Below are 19238 nucleotides of genomic sequence, written 5' to 3'. Positions count from 1 at the left end.
ATTTATAGGACCGAAGGCCGTGCGCCTTATCTTAAGCGTGATCTCGTGGCAGAAAATGTGCAGCGGGAGATGCAAACCGCTCCTGGCCCAGCACGCGACACGGCCAGGGCTTGGCGCGAGCACCGAGCTCTCCAACGCCAGGCAGAAACCCAAAGCTACGGCCCCACGTCTGGCCCAAAGCTACGGCCCCACGTCCAGCCCAAAGCTACATCCCTATGTCCTACCCAAAGCTACGTCCCCACGTCCCACCCAAAGCTACAGCCCCACGTCCAATCAAAAGCTGCGTCCCCACGTCCAACCCAAAGCTACATCCCCATGTCCAGCCCAAAGCTACGGCCCCACGTCCAACCCAAAGCTACATCCCCATGTCCAGCCCAAAGCTACGGCCCCATGTCCAACCCAAAGCTACGGCCCCATGTCCAGCCCAAAGCTACGGCCCCATGTCCAACCCAAAGCTACATCCCCATGTCCAGCCCAAAGCTACGGCCCCACGTCCAACCCAAAGCTACATCCCCATGTCCAACCCAAAGCTACGGCCCCATGTCCAGCCCAAAGCTACGGCCCCATGTCCAGCCCAAAGCTGCGGCCCCACATCCAGCCCAAAGCTACGTCCCCACATCCAGCCCAAAGCTACAGCCCCATGTCCAACCCAAAGCTATGCCCCACGTTCTGCCCTGGGATGAAGACGAGGATGCCGTCCCTGCCCGCAAGCCGGGGACCCTCGGGTATCGCGAGAGCGCTCCCGAAGCTGAGAAACACATGAAGAGTCGCAGGAGGAATCCACAAACCTGTGTGCACACTTACAGGCAAGAGTATTTTTGCTCTTGAACCAGGAGGAAGACTAACACCCAGATAGGCATGCAACTGCTACCAAAATTCATACAATTTAAAAATAAAAGCCCAGGTTCTCCCTCCTGCACTGGTACTTTGAAGACCACTTTCTGGTGCTGCAGTCTACAGGATTTTCAAATTGCAAATAGAGCGCAGGGTTCTTGCCTCGAACGGGTTTTACACCCAAAGGAGGTCATCTCCTTCTTGGTTACGTTGGGGGAAGTTCAGAGGAGAATCAAATGAAACACCGAATTCACCGCGTTAGCCTCCAAACTGAGGCTTAAAGAAACTGGAGCAACACGAAGGTGTGCAATGATATTTTACAAAAAAAATAACATTTATAGTGTATGCCCAATGAATATTAAACCACCACACATTTGATGGCTCTGCTGCCTGCTAGGGGCACCGCCCCAGCATCGCGTGGGAAGATTTAATTCGTATTTACAGGCAGGAACGGACCCACGCTCATACTTCTTTGCGTGCGTCTCCGAGATCAGTGTGAGAGCAGCAGGATGAGAAAGGTGAATTCAAGTCCTCTGCACCGGGCATTTCCCTTAAGCAATCGCTCAAAACTGGCAGAGCAGGGAAGTGCTAAGGAAAATCCTCCTCTCCCGGCTGCTGTGGCATCACTGGTCTGCTCCCTTAGGCCGGCTGCTTTAGTGGAAGAGAGCAGGCAACAGGTTGGGCTACAATTTGCAAATACTGCAATGCAGCCTCCAACGCAAACCTTCCCTTACGCTGCAAACTGGAACGGAATAGCTGTCGTATTGCTGGGCTTTTTTTTTTTTTCCATGCAAATCTTCCCTTGTTTGAAGATTTAGACCAGGATCCCATAAAGGTGTTTGGTGAAAAACGAAAAAGGAAATCTTAAAAGAGCTACGCGAGCGGTGGTGGCAGGGCGCTCACCACCGGGGCCAGCGTTGGGAGCAGAGCGGATGCGAGAGCAGGAGCCTCCAGGATTAAAAGTGTTTAATTTAGGTATCTCCTTCCAGTGCTTTGATCCTGAAGCAATGCCACCGGAGCAAATGAACCTCGGGGGAAACCGGCACGTTAGAATTAACCGACGGCAAAATACGGAGTGCAAATGGCGTGCAAATATCACCGCATTTTTTGCAAAACCTGCTGAGATCCAAAGGGCGCTTTCAGGTTCGCTCCGGACGCGAGCGTTGCCGGAGCCGTGCCGCGCCGCTCGCTCACCCCCCAGGCCCGCAGCACCGTCCGCACGCCGCCAACTCTCACCTGCGTGTCGGGCCGGGCCGGCTCGGCACCCGGGCAGCTCCGCACGCCGCCGCCAGCCGCCTCCGCCGCCCCCGGCTCGGCCCGTTCCTCCCTCCGCTTCTCGCTGCCGCGGAGCCAGCCGTGCACCGCGAGCCCTAGCAGGGCGCTCAGTGTGTACATGGCCGCGCGGCGGCGGCCGCAGGGCTCGCCGAGGCAGAAGGGCGGCCGAAGCCGGGACACAGCCCGACCGGTGGGTTTTCCCCGCGCTTCGGCCGAGCCGAACTCCCGGGCGGCTCCGACCCACCCACTCCCGGAGACAGAGCAAGCGCCGTCCCCTCCGCTCCCATCTGTCGGTGCATTAAGAAAAGGAAAGCAGCTTAAAGTCCATCCCCGCCGGCACGCCGCCGGTCCCTGGCAAACTGCTGACACCGGCTCTTCCTCGGCATCGACGGGCAGGTGGGGCTGCCACCCGCCTCGGATAACCGGATCGAGGGGAGATTGGCGTTTTTAGGGTCGCTGGCTCTCACTATCGGCTCTAGTCGAAAGACGGGTTTTAATTGCAAAGGAGGAGCATATTAGCTGCTTTATTCCCCTTTTGCCGGTTGAAAAAATCAGTGCCCTTCGCTGCAAACAGGCTCCGCCGTGGTGCCCGCCGGGCCGCGGGAACGCAGGAACGCGGGAACGCGCCGGGGAGCGGGCAGGGGCTCAGCGGGCAGCGCTGGGGAAACGCTTCGGCAGCGCCGCTGCGGGTTTCGGCAGCGGCCGGACGCTCTCCCATTTCGGGAGGCAGGAAACCCGCAAAGCTCCATTTCCCTCCGGCTCATCTCCAGATTTGGGCCCGAAAGGGGCTTTGCAGAAACCGGCCCGGAAGAGCGAAACCGGGGAGCTCTGCAAAGCAAACAGCGATCGGCTGAGAAGCCGCCGGTTACCGCGCCGTGGGGCGTTTGCCAAGACACACAGATCGTATCGGGCTCGTTTACAAAAGAAAAACCGACGTAATTAACGTGCAGGAAAACACTTTAATAAAAGGCGTATTAAGTGCAAAAGGCGATAGCGCCAAGAGGTCAAGCCTTTTTCAAACGCCGGCAAAACAGGAAACGGGTGTATCTGTCAGGCAAATCTAAATTCTTGAGGCGCATAGGACTAATTATACATTGGAGCATGTTTTTGCCACCTTTTTTCGTGGGCTTTCAGGTTGCTAGCGAGGCAGATATAAAATCCAGAGGTTGCCCAGTGGCGGGGTAGCGACATTACACGCAGCTGCCCTAAGCGCCTTAACGTCAGGAGCGCCAAACTCAACCGAGGGAGACTTACGCGACCTTCGCGTCTGTGTCTTCTTCTGCTTGAGGCTCAATAACGATTTTACCACGGGGGTTTCGCGCAGCCGAACGCACGCAGTAACCATGGCAGCCAACACATTTTTTTTCTTTCACGTGATGCTGGTATTTTTGCAGGACAAAAGAACCTCTTATCTGGACTGAGTCACTTGTCCGGCTGGTCTTCGTGCCTCGGGTTGTTGGGAAAAAGGAGCGCTCTGAAGAGCGACGGCCCGCGAGGATGCTTGGCAAATTCGGGGCTGCTCCACGGGGCGACCCGCCGGCCGGAGCGCGGGAGCCGGCGGGTGCAAGAGGATGCAGGCGCGGGTGCCGCGGTGCTGGTCCTGCTGCAGGGAGGCCAGAACGGTCCCCGCTGCTTCTGAACAGCCAGAGGTGTAAAAGAGTCTGTGCACGGCGTGCACACGCTTTAAAAGTCCACTTTATCCCGCTTTTTTCATTTTTTTTTATATTGTCCCCCATTTACCCTTCCAGTTTAACCCAGAAACCTGTTTTTACAGTTTAACTCTTGGACCTCCAGCTCTCCAAGTTCTTCACATGCGTGAAGCGACTTCTAAAAGCAGAGCAAATGTGCAAAGTAAAGCAGGTGGCTTGGCTTCAGATGCCTCAAAACTGACTCACTGCATTTTGTTCAAATTGCCCCCAAAACATGCACCCTCGGGCAGGGACCAAACTTGGAAAGTTTCAGCCCGAAACGGGAACAAGTCAACGAGGAACGGGTAGGAAAAGAGAAAGTGGCATCCAACGTGAGCCAGAACAGCCGCCGTTAACTAGTGCTGGCACCTATAGCCGTGCATTTCTATACTTCTCCATATGACCCCGTCCCAAACGGTGATCTGGCCTTCTCTCAGTGCATTAATTCCGGTGGGAATATTACTACTCCACTTAAAATGAAGCTTTATATCACTAGGTCAAGGCCAGTGAAAACAAGGACTCGTATTAGCTCCATTTTACAGCAAGGTAAAGACGGATTCAGGGGAATTTAATTGCAACCACAACTCTAAGCAGATGTACACGACAGGAAAAAAAACATAGGGAGAGAAAGTGGTTTGCAGACTGTTTGCAGAATTAGGAGCGTGTCCTGCTGCTTGAGATCTCCAGGTTTCGAGATTAAAGTGCTTAATTTTATTTCAAGCTTTATAATTAAACGCCATTTACCTGGGCTTTCCATTCATCTTGCAATTTCTTTGCAGACCCGAGACTAATCCGCAAACCTGCTTATTCCTTTTTACTTTCATTATAACCTTATCGGCGATTAACCTGCAGCTGCTCTTAATCTTTTTAAAAGATTGCTGTGACCATAGACGCGGAGAGGATACCTGCCCTGTTTCTGTCCGTAGGACAACAACTTTCTACGCAGTTAAGTATTTTTGCTGGGTTATATTGTTCCTTTTGTAACTTGATCTTTCTGTCCGTGATATATTTGTTCTCAGACTTTGTACAGACCATTAAATCAGCCTCAGTTTTCTGAAAGATATAACAGCACAGGCCCCAAAGAAAATCTTGCATCTGCCCTATGAATACACAAAACCACCAGCAAAGATACCACTAGTGATTTGGGACAAAAATTAGCACGTTAATAAAGATCTGACAGCAGCATGCTCTACTTTTTCATTCAACTAAGTTACGCATTCCACTTACTACTCAAAAGTAGCAAAGGGTAAAATATTGCTGCAAGAATATCTAATTTCTGTGAATATGGACATCTGAGAAATCAGTTATAAATAAAGGGAACTATAAATCAGTAAACAGGACGGCACTGAAGAATTTGCAGTGTTATGGGTGGTGCCAGATTGGCAATAAGCAACCCACATAAACTATATAAATAATATTCGAGGAACAGAGACACCTAATCAGATCGATCCAGCACTCGAATGACATTGAAATAGAGGAGCAAAAGCTAATAAAGCAATAAAATTATATGGAGCGTTACAAAAGCATTCAGGAATGTTACAAGGGCAGTGGAAACAACGGACTTGTGATAAGCGTATGCTGTAAAAATATTTAATAGAACCCGATAGAAAGGAAACCCATCGCAACTGCAGCAAAACTGGAATGTAGCACAGTGTGGTAAATAAATGGATTTGCAAAAATCAGCAGAAACCCAATTTTATGACAAACCCCAAAACAACAGAGACCCTAAACGGGCCTAGAGCTGCCCATTTGCTCAGCTTACGTAGCGGAGCTGGGATTTCCAAATAGTCCCACACGATGAATGGATCCGGGCTCACGTCTCCAAACCTGCCCCTAAGCCCAGCCCTACCTTGACCTTAATTATTACCCGGGGAACAACCTCGAAAGGACTAAAGCCATAAGCAGATCACAAAGGAGGATAACTTCAAATCTTCATGAGTTTCCAGAATTACCTGTTATGTTTCCATTATCATCTTGAAAAACTGAGATCTTCATGCGGATGTATTTATCAGTTTAAAAAAAAAAAAAGCTTTTTTTCCCTCCTTATGGAGATAAAAAATAATGTATAAAAATCTCAGCTGCTAGAATCGTGTGACCTATGATGCCATCAAAAGTTTACTGGAAAATTTGTGATCCAGTGCAGCTTGACTTTTTTCCCCTGTCTTTGTCTCCGTTTGATTCGGGGAAAAGCCTAGGAGGGCTGGTTTCTCATTCAACTGGAGCAGAAATATTTCCAAAAGAGTTTTTTTTTAACATAGTCTGAGCACTGCATTAATTTTATAGGCCACAATGCTTATTTAAAGATATATACATTTTAGTATCACAGTCTTGAAATTGTTTAGGAATGGTTCTTCCTTACTAATATTCACCATGTTTTTCTGCATGTGAGTGAATTTGAATGACTAGAAACTTCTGATAGATATGTTCAACATATAAACATTGATGGATTCAATAAAAAGCCCCAGACCTTTAATTTGAACTTTAAGAACATATGCCCTATACGCCTGCACATCAATTCTGCTTTCAAAAGAATAAAAAGAAGGAAAACAATTGGAATTTTGAAATAAAGCCGCAGAAAATGAGCTGTAATCTAAGTGGGGTTTATTGTAAATGCATTGGATCATGAAAGCCATTAAAGCATACTAGTTATTTAAACTATTTTTATAAACCATATAAAAATGCAGCATGAAATCAAAATCCTGGGTTGACTTTTACACGTTTTCCAGTTTGATAATTTAAATGTGTGTATATATATATATATATATATATATTTAGTGAAAAAATACTTTATACTCCCCACCAAAACCTTCCACCAAGAAGAGCATCAGGGAACAAATGATTAAGGATAAGAAGTATTGAGAGAGGTTTTGATGCTCTTACCAGAGTTCAAGCTTTCCTCTGCAATCTTAAGGACAGTGGCAGCTTCAGATCCTCGGGTAACATAGTGGAGTTTCCTGAAGTTTTATTTAAAAAACCCCAAGTCATCGCTAATTGACATTAACATATATCCTGGCTTTTTCCTCCACAGGAACCCATGTATTTTCCAAGAGAGGAAAAAAATGTGGGTATTACAGCAAAGCATGAAACTCTGCCATTAGGTAAAGAGCAACGGAAAGGTTCTTTATGAAAAGAGGAATTTTTGCAAATAACTACAGGCGCAGATGACACCTGCACCATGATCCCTTTTATTCAGAGCTCTGCCGTTCCATAGGAGGACTCGCCAAACCTGCAGCACTTGTCTGCGTATTTGCTGAGCAGTCAACGTTTCCCTCGACTGTGTCTCGGGGACTGCTCCATGCAGCAAAATGCAGCTCCTCTTTCCCTCCGAAGGAAGGAAAAATGGCTTCGTTCGACTGAGCAGGCAATGCCGCAGAGACCCGGCAAGCAGAAACCTAGGGGAGAAGATTTGCATCTTCCCCCAGTTAAGCATTGTATGGAGAGCACCCAGCTACCACCGCTCTCCGTCTGAAGGAAGCAAAACTCGTGTTTTTGGATTAGAATAAATAGCAACGGAGGAATCAAAGAGCGGGGCTGCCAGTGGACGCGGGGAGGCTGGACTGGACTTCATCCATCTGGGAAGCCTGACTCCTCCACGCAGTCGTTGCGTCTCAGCTTGTCTTAGAGAAACGACAAGGTTGAGGAAGCTGAAGGACTGGTAACGTTGGAGAAAGAGTGTTAGTCCAGGGCACTTGCCTTCCCTCCCAGCGCCCTGTCCCAGCACAGCACATCTCACCATCAAGCGGGGAACCAAGGCATTGACAAGCTCCCTCGGACAATAATGGATATTGTTCAAAGCGAGAGCGGCTTCCGTGGAGGCAAAGCGGCTGAGATCCAACAAAGTAATGGGAAGGGCTTGTAAATGGGCCATCAGAAAGGTTGATGGGTCTCGGGCGCACAGGGAGGCAGGCGGTGACCAACACGCCATGGGATCAACGGCACATCCGCATGTGGACGGCCAACTCTGGGCTGAATGTGAAATACTGGCTTGGAGAGGATAGCACTTAACTCGCTTTTCTTTCCTGGTCCAGCTAGAAATCAGCAAGGCTTTTCGCCTTCTTAATTCCATTTTCCTCTTCTGCAGCGGCAGAACCATGGAAAACCAAGGCTGGAATGGCTCTGCAGAGGCCATCGCCTGGTCCAAGACAGGCTCGGTTATACTTCTGTCATCCCCGAAAGATGGTTGTCAAAACTGTCCTTAAAAACTGCCAACGATGGAGAGCCTACAACCGCCCTGGCAGTCTGTTCCTGCCAGTCGCTCTTCTTTCCAATGGCAAACTTGAATTACTCTTGACGCAACGTAAGACTTTTTCTCCTGTCCACCTCTTCCTCGTGGATTGCATCTTTTACAGTTTTGCTCATTTTTGCATCCTCTGACAAGGCTACACCTATGTGGAAGCGCATCCTGAGCGGAGCAGAAGGGGATCCTCACGTGCCTTGCCGCCTGTGCATGCCAGGGCGGACTTTGATTTTTTTCACTACAGCACAATTTGATCTCTGTTCAGCTTGTGAGACTAACCCAAATCCTTTCCAGATGAATCACCCGGTAACTGCTCGTGACAACCTTGAGGCCAACAGAGGAGTCTTGGTTTTTTTTTTCCTTTGTGTTTGTCTGGCTAAGCAATGACTCAGATTTCAGAGGAGAATAACTCTCCATCCTTTATCTGAACAGAAACTCATTAACCACTCAGAGTGGTAAAAAGCAATTGCTTAGAGTAATGGGTTCTATCAACAGTGGGTGAAGGTCTAAGTAGAAAAGAAAGGCAGAACCTATCGACATCTATAGTTAGCAAAGCCTATAGCCACTGCATGGAAATTGTTAACGAGTAAAAACATCTATTTGTCTGATTTCTACTCGTGGCACTGGCCCCGGAATTTGCTAGTTTTTCATTTCGCTTCTTCTTTCTCCGAAATCTCAGCAGAGAGTATCTCTTCGCTCTCTTGTGGGGCGGAAACCACACGAATAGCGACTAACTTGTCTGAAGATGTTGTGACAGTTTCTTCTCCCTTCGGAGCGTCTGCTTTGGGGGAGGCCGTGGGCGATCGCTGGTGTACTGGTGATTTTGGTGGAATTGGACTGACACTGGAATCCTGCAATCCAAAAAAGGCAAAACATTAGGAGACCCAGGTCTGTGGCCAGGTCCTTTAGCTGCTACCCCTGAGCTACAGCCATTAGGGCTACGCCAGTTTGTGTGTTTGGCCATCCATCAAAGACAGCAAGGCATTTCGGAGAGTTTTACCATACCAGACCTCATCTTCAGGATTTCACCTTGCTGCAAAAAATTATCATTGAGAGAAGGGAAGCTGGATTATAACCTTGACATCTTGAGATAAGTGCACAGAGATGGGTGCAACAAAGCTTTCTCACACCTTATGGACTTTTTATGCTCCTGAAGCATCTAGAGGATTTGCATGGGTTTGTCTTAGCAATACCTTTGCAAAATTGTTGTCATGATGAAATCAGCCCTGGACTGTCCTGTCTTAAGGCCCAGATGTCTCCCACTAGAGAGAAGTGGCAGCAGGTTCAGAAACCCCTTCTCCAGATGTGCCCCCAGTGCGGGACGAAGGCACAGGTCTGTTTAACAGGGCACTGGCTGGCAGCTGGGGCTCTTAATAAATGCACCCAGTGGTGATGGATTTTGTTGCCGTCACCATGTGCGCAGCTTTTAACTCATGTTTAATTCGGTTAAAGCCTGAGTTGTATGAAGTCTCGCCATGCTTTTGTGAGGGACTGCAGAAATGCATTCATGGTTCTCCACGTCTCCCTAGATGTTTACCCAGCCACCAAGGCCGCAGCACACTTCATCTTGACTGCCGTTTCAGCTCTCTTGTTTTTGCGCCTTCACATGTGACAGTCTGTATAGCTCCACACTGAGAAGATTAGTAACAAGGTCTGCATGGAGATATAATCTTTTTTATGAGACTGGCAGATAGAGTGGAAAAAAACAAGAACCAGTGGGCCATTATTTTTTTCAGTCATTTACGGCACAAAACTAAGGGCAATTTTATTCCACATCATACAGAGCTAGGAGGACAGTGCATCTGCTGGTGTGTGGCTTTGCCCAAACCACGCTGTGAAAGCCTTGCAGATATTGACTGCCCCATCGACACCGGATGCCAGCATCACTGTCCGTTTCCCTTTTGTGTTGCAAAACAAATGGATGAGCACAGGGGATGACGACCCTCTCTCAAGGCCATATATAACCTGGTTGGGTCAGTCCTTCCCGTTTACCCACACTACTTCAGACTCAGCTTGATGGTCTGAGTTCAGTTCTTCAAGGTGCTTTCAGCAGCTTTTTGACTGTCCTAGTTGGAGAAAAGCAAAAGCAAGGACCGAGACGCTAGGCCTGATGTTGTCTAGGCTAGATATAATCTCCGTGAGACCCTTACTCAACCTCTAGAGCCCATGGCGGAGAGCAGCAATTTGGCAATTAATGAAGCAAACACCAAATTCCCATCCTTTCTCCTGACCTGCATGGCTTGCATTGCTTTCAGCTCCTTGAGCTTCCACCGGAGGTGAGCGAGCTTCCCTTTGCCTCCCATCCTCCCTGCGGCAGCCAGGGCGGCCTGGAAGAGTCTCGGCGTGTCGGTTTTCGGGGGAATGATCAGCGAGTTCCCGGCCGCTCCTTTCTCATTTTTGGGTTTACTGTTGTTTTTCAGCATTTTCCTGCAACAAGAAAAACAAGAGATGATTTCTGTCCCGGAATGTATTATATTAGCTTGGTTTTATAATGCCAAAAGATTGTAATTTTATTGTAAAGGGACCTCTAAAGCCTTAGTAAGGACAGACTAGCAAATCTAAGCAATGCTAAAACCAAAGAGGATATTTTAATAACGTTTTAAATGAATATACTTTGGCCAAGTTTGTTCCCAAGTTGTATTCGTTTTGTGGTGAAGCTTTATGGGCTCAAAAATATCATGAAAAATGTCATCTACCCTGACGCTCACCCCTCATTAGCTCTGACACGGTATCATAGGAATAGCCCATTTTTTTGCGGAAAGCTGCAAAACAGCGTGTTTGGGATCCCTCGCTCTTGCACCTTGCGGCAGAGACCCCAGTGCCGGCAGCCCTGGAGGTAGCTAACTGCAAGGGACGGGTGCCCTCTGCTGCCTCACCAGCAGCTCCTTTAAAATCAGGTTTTGTCTTCATCAGTTTTTCCACAGGCTCGAGTATGCTTCATTTCTGGGATCTTTAGCCTGCGGCTAAAGGGAAATGCGTCCATAAGCTTTGGTGGATGCACCCGCATTTTCCCAGCGCTTTGCATGCAGCTTCTGCAGTTGCAGCTGCAGAGAGAGAGATCTTCCCCCTGATTTTGAGACCTCTGCTCCATCTTTTAAAGGATCTGGGGTCTAGAAAGCGGCCTGACACTCACTTAGCTTTTCTGCGCAGCAGCTTTTGAGACTCTGGATAATGCACCAGAATTTCGTTCAAGTCCTTCTTATCCAAAATGAAAAGATTAGCAAATCCGTGAGCTACGACGTTTGCCGTTCGGCGATTTCCCCCTCCTGCTGCCAGCAAGCTGTGGAAAACACCGAGAGATGTTAAAGCTACTGCTAACGGGCTCAGTGCAACATTCGTATTTTGAAATCTCACCTTTCCCATCACGTGCCTCCGTCACTCTATTTCAGAGTAGGCAGAGTTTGATTTTTACCCACAGTGAAGTTTTCCAAGTCTGGTGTTTTAAGAATGCTGTGAAACATTGGCATGAAAAGCTATATAAAAAAATGACTTGTCTGTTTGTAAATTTTAAATATGGCAATTTAAAGTAGGTTAATATGCAGTGGGCTCTAGGGAAGCACGCTCTACCGCTGTGTGACCAATTGGTACAGCACTTCGAGCACCCATGCAAAGGGTATTGAGCTGGGGCTCTTTCTGGCTAACAAACCACCGTCCCTTATTCGTTCTTCTTTCCATCCATTTAACTGTCTTTGAAACTATAACTAGCTCCTTGGTCAGGAGACAGCACGCTGACAGCAATATTTAAAAGCACCGATAAAACGCTGCAGCAGACATCCATGCTCAGTGCCTACGGCTTTTAATTACAAAGATTAGAGTGATGACCTGCCTTCCCAGGCCTCGTTTCCCAAAGCCTGCTGATCCGCGCACCTCCCGCCTCAGCCTCCCCCTGCCCATTCGCTGTATTTCCCCGGCAATGCTTCGCTGACCTTATTTCTCCAAACACGGAGCCGGCTTTCAGCGTTACCAGCACGGTTTTGCCGTCGGGTCCCCCGAGCACCTGCACTTGGCCCGCCTGGATGATGTACATCTCGCGGCCGATTTCTCCCTGCAACACAGACGGGAGCAGGCAGCGCAGGGTGCACGGCTGCGTGCCCGGAAAGAGCCGAACTAAAAACAAGGAGATCTCCTGATGGAGACCCCTTTCCCCCTATTCATATTGCTCTCTCCAAGCATGCAAACTGCTCTATCCGGATCGTATTCCCCCAAGCATCCTCATCTAACCCCAAAGTCTGCTCCAACTCAGTACACTTTTCCCAGCACTCCTGCTGTTCGGGGCTGTGGCAGAAGAGGTCAGTCTTTGCACACGAAGATCAGGAGCAACACTACTAACTGCTCCTGAAGAGGTTTTTGCTCTGAATTTGCTTGCCCTGAAGTGGCTCAGCACCGGCGGTGCTCGGCCAGGCCCAGCTTTCGCCCTTCCTTATGGCACCAGGCGCCTTGCAAAGTGCCACGCAGCACATCAAGCCCTGGAGGATGAAGGAAGCGGCAGCAAAGCTTCAATTCGCCGTCTGCCTCCGTTCGGGTTTCTTTGGCATCTGTGCAGCTCCTTGCACCTCTGTCCCCAGGCCATAGCACACGGCGACAAGTGTCTGCAGCCGGCCACATTGCTGCTGAGACACCGGAGAGAACAGAGGGTTCGAGTGGCTCCTTACCTTCTTACACACGTAGTCGTTAGGTAGGTAGACGACCGATCTGAGCCGCTTCAGCATGTCAAAGATCATCTGCCTGTCGCAGCCCTGAAGCAAAATAAAGCCAACAGCACCCTTAGTGTGCTGCAGCATGCCCCGTTCCCCGTGTCCGGACCTGCAGGCATGAGCGGTACCTGGAAAAGTGCCACTTTGCTCACGATGCTGTAGTTCACATCGATCGCAATATCCAGCCTCATCTTGTCCGGCAGCTGCACCAACAGCTCTGACTCATCTGCAAGAGGCAGAGAACGCAAAACTGGCTATTCGCAGCATTTTATCCGAAGCATCAGAGCGTGTCTTTGATGTCTAAGTGGGAAAGTTGCCCACTTAGTTGTTTTGGCAGCCAAGGGTGAGAACCAGCTTAACCAGGAGGGTCTCCATGAACTTCTGTGGGCCTGGGAACCCACAGGTCTAAAGGCCGATGGGTGGCACTGGGCAATCCTTCCTTTTCCCCTGCCCTGATGGCTCACAGGAGTAAAACAAGCCTGTCTTTCAGGCCACACCTTACAGCAAGCCCAAACCCATATATTTATGACCCTGGAGAGTTGGTCCAGGAGCACATAGGGGACGGGGCAGGGGACCCTACAGAGCTGCCCTGCCACAAAGGCACATCACAGAGGCTGGTCTGCACTCCGCTCTTCCAGCCCAGCTTGGCGCAGGGTATTTCTGCCAGATCTCCTGAGCCAGGAAGGACAAGACGATTTGCTGATAGGATGACTTGGTGGAGCTGTTGCTTGCCACGATTTGGCCAGTGATTTCAAGTCACTGCTCTCTGCCTGTGGACAGAGAGTGGCGATGCTGGGATGGGTGCGTGCTGTGAGTGACGCCAGGTCACCACAACTCTGCATCCCAACAGCAGCCTGACGTGTTATATAAGTCGGCAAACAAGCACATATAGAGAAAAAAGCAAAATAAGCAATGCCCTGAACCTGCAGCGCTAATGTCCTACTGCTGTTTTGACAGTAATATTTCAGCTCTGCCAAACAACTGCAGCTAAACAGTGCAAGCCTTATAAAGACATTAATCCCCAAAGCAATTGGCGCTCACCTAGCATGCCTTGGGAATGCCACGTGTACTCGTACCATGTTTTGACCCGGTTCTGAACAGTTCGGGGGATTTTGTAGAAGTTCATGTATTTAATAGTACTGTCCATGCAGCTCCGATAGTAAGTTTGCCCTGCCGTAGCAGCGCCAACCACGTCTCTCATCTGAATTGGAGGAAGAGTTGGAAGAAATGGTTTATTTGTTGTTACTTATCCATCATGCTGGTTAAGTAATCTAGAGAACATTAATGCAGACATACATTGAACCCTAACGGAGGGTTTTTAGCATCTCCCAATTCTTTTTTGTCTGCTGTTGATGCTGAGCTAAAGAGCCCTTGCATCAGTAAAACAAACCTGGGAATGACTGTGGAATGAACCGACCGGACCAAAATTTTTCCCTGTCTGAGAGTGAGAAGTCCTGCTTGCCATCACACGGCATCACAGCTTTGGGAAGGGCTGGTAAAGTGGCACCTCATGGGAAACGGAGATTCCCACCCACCTGGCCTATCATGACGGAGAAAGCAAAGACGCCCGTGAAATAGTTCAGCAGCTGGAAGACGATCTCAAACAGCGTCTTGGGGTCCGGCAAGCCCCCGATGGTGATGAGGGTTTTGACTGCCCAGTAATAACAGCGGATGTAACTAGGAGGAAAAGGAGAAGCAGTTTTGAATGGGTTTTTGAGCAAGTTGCCTAAGATCTCAATCCAGCCATAGCTTTACGGCACCTTATTTTAACTGCACTGATTTCTCAGTCCAGCCCTCTTGTTCCAGCCATTCTCCCTGTCTCCTCGTCCTTCCTCCCAGGGCACCCACCTTGCCTCAGGGACTTTTAGGAACCCAGCTGCATCCTAACACCTTCTCTTTTGCTCCTGTTCATCACCCTAGGCTGTGCCACATGAGGAACCAAGGCCTCGTTTGTACCTGTTCCCTTCCCCATCATAGACCCAGGTGGTAGAGCCCAGTCCTTCATACGCTGATGCCCAGTAGTAGAGGCAGGAGTTCACATGCAAGCTGTAGAGTAAGTAGGCAGTGGTCCGAATCACTCTGCCAAAAGAAGGAGGTAGCAAGAGGGAAGATGATATGTTATCTGCTGGGAGAAACATGCCTGACGTCTCCCAAATGTCACAAGTAAAAGGAGATAGGAGTTTTAGGGAGACGAGCTGAATTTTGACAGCGTAAGTCCTGCTAACCCAGGAATTGGAGCGCTCCCAAACGTGTGGTGCCCCGCTGTTCCCTCCAGCAATCATGCAGCAAAAACACCATGCAAGTCTCAGAAAACTGAAGAAAAAGCAGCTTAACTGCTGGTTCCACCTGTTCATTGCAAACAGCACTGTCCCCGCTGCTTTGGGGAGAAGGAATCGTATATGTGTGGGCTCCGGGACCCACGTGTCCCTGTGCCGCTGGCACCCACCCCGTGGCATGATGTGCACATCAGCCTCCAGAGAAAAAGGTCAGAATTACTGATGCACATTTTGTCAAATATGGGGAAGCGTAAGAAACTAAGCTGGAAACTCAGAATTGGTGAGCCAACCCAAAGGGAACTTATTTCCCCACTAATAAATAGCAACTCCACGATATCTCCCTGCATAAATAATTCATCTGTAGTTTCTCTCACCTGTAGATGTATGCCTTGCTCAGGATAGCCTCAAGGCGGTTATTGAACTCAAAGAAGGCCAAGTACTGAGAAGAGAAGGAGAGCAGCGTGCTTCAGCTTCTGGCAGCCACAACTAAGAGCTTCTTCCGAGCAACTTCCATGAGAAACCGACTGGGAGCATTACATTTTAGCACTGTATCCCCTTAAAAAAAATCTGATTTCTCCTTCCATTTTGCTCATACAGTCACTCTGCAGTAGGAACTACCAAGGATGGATTTTGATTATGATCTACACATACCCTTTTATTAAAATGTGAGTGTATTTTAGAATTGAAATAAAGTATTTAATCAACAGTTCCTCGAGGCCTTAGTTATGACTTCCCTTCCATGTCTAGCAAGCAATAACTTACCCAAAACAGTGCTGGACTCTGTTAAATCCGCTTAAAATGATCAGAGTTATTTTGTAAGCTCCAACTTACCTTCAGACAGCGAGGGAAACGTAGGAGCGGGTTGACCCCAACTTTGAAGTAGAAGAAATCCAGAGGCAGGAGGCACGCTACATCCATCTGAAATCCCCACAAGAAGAAAAATCACTGTGGTGAACTGCAAGTGTGGCAGGGCTCATTTGCACCCCCTGTTTAATTGGGAAGAGCTAAAAGGGGGCCCTCCCCAGCCTCAAGGGCATTACGCTTCATCAGCCCTTATGTGCTGTAAGCCTTGTGGTCCTGTCTCATATGGGTGGTCTCCATCCAAGTACACACGTGGAGAGAACAGGGCCCTAACATCCTTTCCTCTCATTTCAAATCCAATCAGGTCAGCTCAAGTACCTCCTCTACCACACTGGAAGACCTTTCCCAGCATACCCACCCGTACTTGAAAATGTTTCAGATTAATGGTTCAAATTAGTATTCGAATTGGTTTTGAACACGGGGCAGCACATGTCTTCAAAAACAGAGCTGCATCCCGGGCGTCCTTAAAACACCAAAACGTACAGGACAGGGAAATAAAATGTGTCAGACCTTAAAACGTTGTGATTTCAGGTAGTTCTCTTTCATGGCCTTTTTATCGGTCTGGTTGGGAATAGGAGAGACAAAGACAGATCACCACTTGTAGAAAGGAAAGTAAGCACAAGCACAGTCACACCTTGCTTTGCCCTTATGCCCCTCAAAGGGGAACATGCTCCCTTTGCGCGTGGGAGGGGAACCAGAGTGAAAGGAGCAGAAGAAAGCATGGCCTCATGCCATCTCCCCACCACGCTCAACAGCCACAGCGCCATGGCTTCTCCACCAGGGAAGAGGATTTGGCTTTTTGGAAGCAGGGAGAAGGAGGAAGGTGTCCGGGAGCAGTCGCAAAGAGCCTTTTTTCCAGCCTGAATTAGAGTAATTTTTTCCACTTACACCACATCCTCTCCCACCTTGTGGGGCTGCTGGACCAAGGAGACAATTTGCTGTAGCAGTCCAGACTTGTAGTCTAGGCTGGGACAGGGACAGTGGAAGCACAGTACCTGAAGGCTGTCTTTCCTGTACATGTTTTGAGGTCATTACTTAGGGCCTCCCGTGCTCATTTTACATCCTGGAGGAATGCCGCACAACAGTGGTGGCACCACGAAAGTCAGAGTTTGCAGGAAAAGCCTTTCTGCCTGTGCATTTGCTCAGACAAGGGGAAGGCTGTACCCCCAGGGCTTTGTTTTTCCCCCACTTATTTCATTGGATTTGGAAATGAAATCAAGGGCTTTCACTTCATCCTACATCTCAGATGGGTGATCTATGCATTCAGATTGCAACCCCTTTTTTCCCTGTCACTAATACATATAGCCTAACTGTGCTCCAGGGAATTAAACCCAGGATTGATTGTGCCATTTGTTCTTAGCTAGAGGCGTATAAGCTGCTGGCTGCCCTGGAGCCGAACAGCGTGTGTCTCACTCATCTTTGGCAGAACTGCCCTGCGGAGCTACCCCCACGGAGCAGCAGCCACCTGGGCTGACATCTGAGCATCCTGGATCTGGGAACAAGGGCGCCAGGGATCCTGCATTTTCTAAGTGGGCAGGCATTGATTTTATGGGAAAAATATATATGTTTCAAGGATAAAAAGGCTGTCAGCTTATCAATCGCATAGCAGGAGAGATGTGTGCAATTCTCGCTTCTCACGAAAATAGGCCCAATCCTGATGGCAAATGGTGAAAAGGAGTAAACCACGGCTGTGACGGGAGAGCTGCCTGGTGGCTGGGAGAGCTTGTTTCAAACACTTATGATCAAAGCCTTCCTCACCACTTTGGGTGATGGAGTCGAGAGGTCCCCAACATCAGCCAAGGACCCTTAAGAGGAGTTTCCCTCCATGGGAGGCAATGCGCACCGCCACTCACTATTATGTCTCCCCCTCGGACAAACTGGAGACGGATCTGAAAGACGATGATGTCCAGGAGGTAGATGAAGTCACAGAGATAGTCCACAAGCAGCCAGTAGTGGATGTTTCCTGACGTCTGGTAGGGAAAGGCCCAGCGGACGGGAATCAGCCAGCAGTTCCAGTTCCAGGCCAGAACAACGAAGAACAGCCACAGCACGTACATCAGGTCTGCGCACAGGGAAACATGGGCCAGGATTAACTAGCAACACTTCCTGAAGTCATTTGAATCCACCATACATGGAATTTTTCATCTCCTGTCCTGCCCTAAGCACAGTGATGTCTCCCATGAAACCTGCAGAAGATTTCAGACTTCTCTACAGTATTTGATTGCAAGTGCCAAGCAAGATCCAGCAGAAGGATGGAAGAGCGAGGCTTAAATGCAAAGTTAATACTATTTGTTACAGAGCACATTGCTTTATATCAGGAATCCCTTTCTAACTTTGTTGGTTCAACAAGGTTCGCTTTAGCTTTGCTCCCACAACACTAATTTAGTTTCTTTCCTTTTTTCCCTTGGAGACTATGCTGGGCTAAAAGCTGGCTGCCTGAGACTGGTGGCTTCGAAATGACCAGAAAATAGAAAAGGTTGAGGAAGGAGCTGGGTTCCTGTGGGGTTTGCATGATACAGTGACTGTGTTTGCCCACTGAAAGGACTGAAAAGCAGAAACACGCTGGTCCTTCACTGCCTGGTAATGCTCCTGACAGTCACAGCCATCAGGGAACATTTAGAAAAGCCTACGGATTATAATGGAAGCTATAAGTGACTTTTTGCAGTCGCATCTAAGCATAAATCAGTCCTTTCTTAGCTTTCTTCCCTTCTCCATAACTTCCCATTTCTTGCACTTCCTCGCCTGCTTCCCTTCCATTTCCCTCCCTCCTTCCACCACCAGGTTTCTCACGACCAAGGCAGGCAGAGACGCTCTCCGTCACTCACTGGTGAACGGGTCTATGCTGCTTGGGAACCGGTAGTTTTTCACACGGTCCAGCCAGGGCCGATACTTGAACTTGCAGCACAGCATCTCGCAGTAATGCTCGTCCTCCTTGGCTGCTTCCGACTCCTTTCCCGGGGGAGGCGGCGGTGCTTCCGCAGGGGCTTGCTTGGAAGGGGCTGGGAGAATCCACATAATTATTTTCCACAGCAGAAAACCCTCTTACGGTCATTTGTTTTAAGAGCTTTAAACCATTAATAGAATATCTGTCTTCCTGAAAACACAGTGTGCGTGGGGACCCATGAATTAAATGGTTGCTGTGAAAGCCTGGGACTTTCACAATCCCATGTTCACAAAGCTCCCCCCACCTTGAAGATTTCAAAGCACTGACTGTAAAACTGGAAATATATTTAGCTTCACAGGCTTCCTCCTGAGCTGGGAAAGTATAATGACTCCATGGACACTTAAAGCACAAACCAAGTCACCAGAGCTGCCCAGGAGGAGGGCAAAGAAAGCTCCTGATTCCCAGCCTAGGGCCTTGGCCCATGTGCCC

The 19238-nt window shown here is 48.9% G+C and overlaps 1 protein-coding gene across 1 annotated transcript in view; it reads right to left on the bottom strand.

Annotated features, from left to right (window-relative positions):
* Positions 1-8681: 8681 nt before the first annotated feature.
* The window catches only part of CNGB1 (cyclic nucleotide gated channel subunit beta 1), a 33354-nt gene continuing 22797 nt past the window's right edge, over positions 8682-19238 (bottom strand). Inside the window, exons 19-32 of the mRNA XM_067302840.1 lie at positions 18691-18864; positions 17719-17927; positions 16376-16426; positions 15836-15922; positions 15379-15443; positions 14685-14807; positions 14264-14405; positions 13770-13929; positions 12857-12954; positions 12687-12770; positions 11961-12079; positions 11168-11314; positions 10266-10461; positions 8682-8885 (exon numbers count right to left, since the gene is read on the bottom strand). Of these exons, the coding sequence (XP_067158941.1) occupies positions 8682-8885; positions 10266-10461; positions 11168-11314; positions 11961-12079; positions 12687-12770; positions 12857-12954; positions 13770-13929; positions 14264-14405; positions 14685-14807; positions 15379-15443; positions 15836-15922; positions 16376-16426; positions 17719-17927; positions 18691-18864 (1859 nt within the window). The remainder of the gene's footprint in view (positions 8886-10265; positions 10462-11167; positions 11315-11960; positions 12080-12686; positions 12771-12856; positions 12955-13769; positions 13930-14263; positions 14406-14684; positions 14808-15378; positions 15444-15835; positions 15923-16375; positions 16427-17718; positions 17928-18690; positions 18865-19238) is intronic.

Source organism: Apteryx mantelli, chromosome 10, assembly GCF_036417845.1.
Source record: "Apteryx mantelli isolate bAptMan1 chromosome 10, bAptMan1.hap1, whole genome shotgun sequence".
In the NCBI taxonomy this organism is placed as follows: Eukaryota; Metazoa; Chordata; class Aves; order Apterygiformes; family Apterygidae; genus Apteryx; species Apteryx mantelli.
This window is presented reverse-complemented; position numbering and strand designations above follow the sequence as displayed.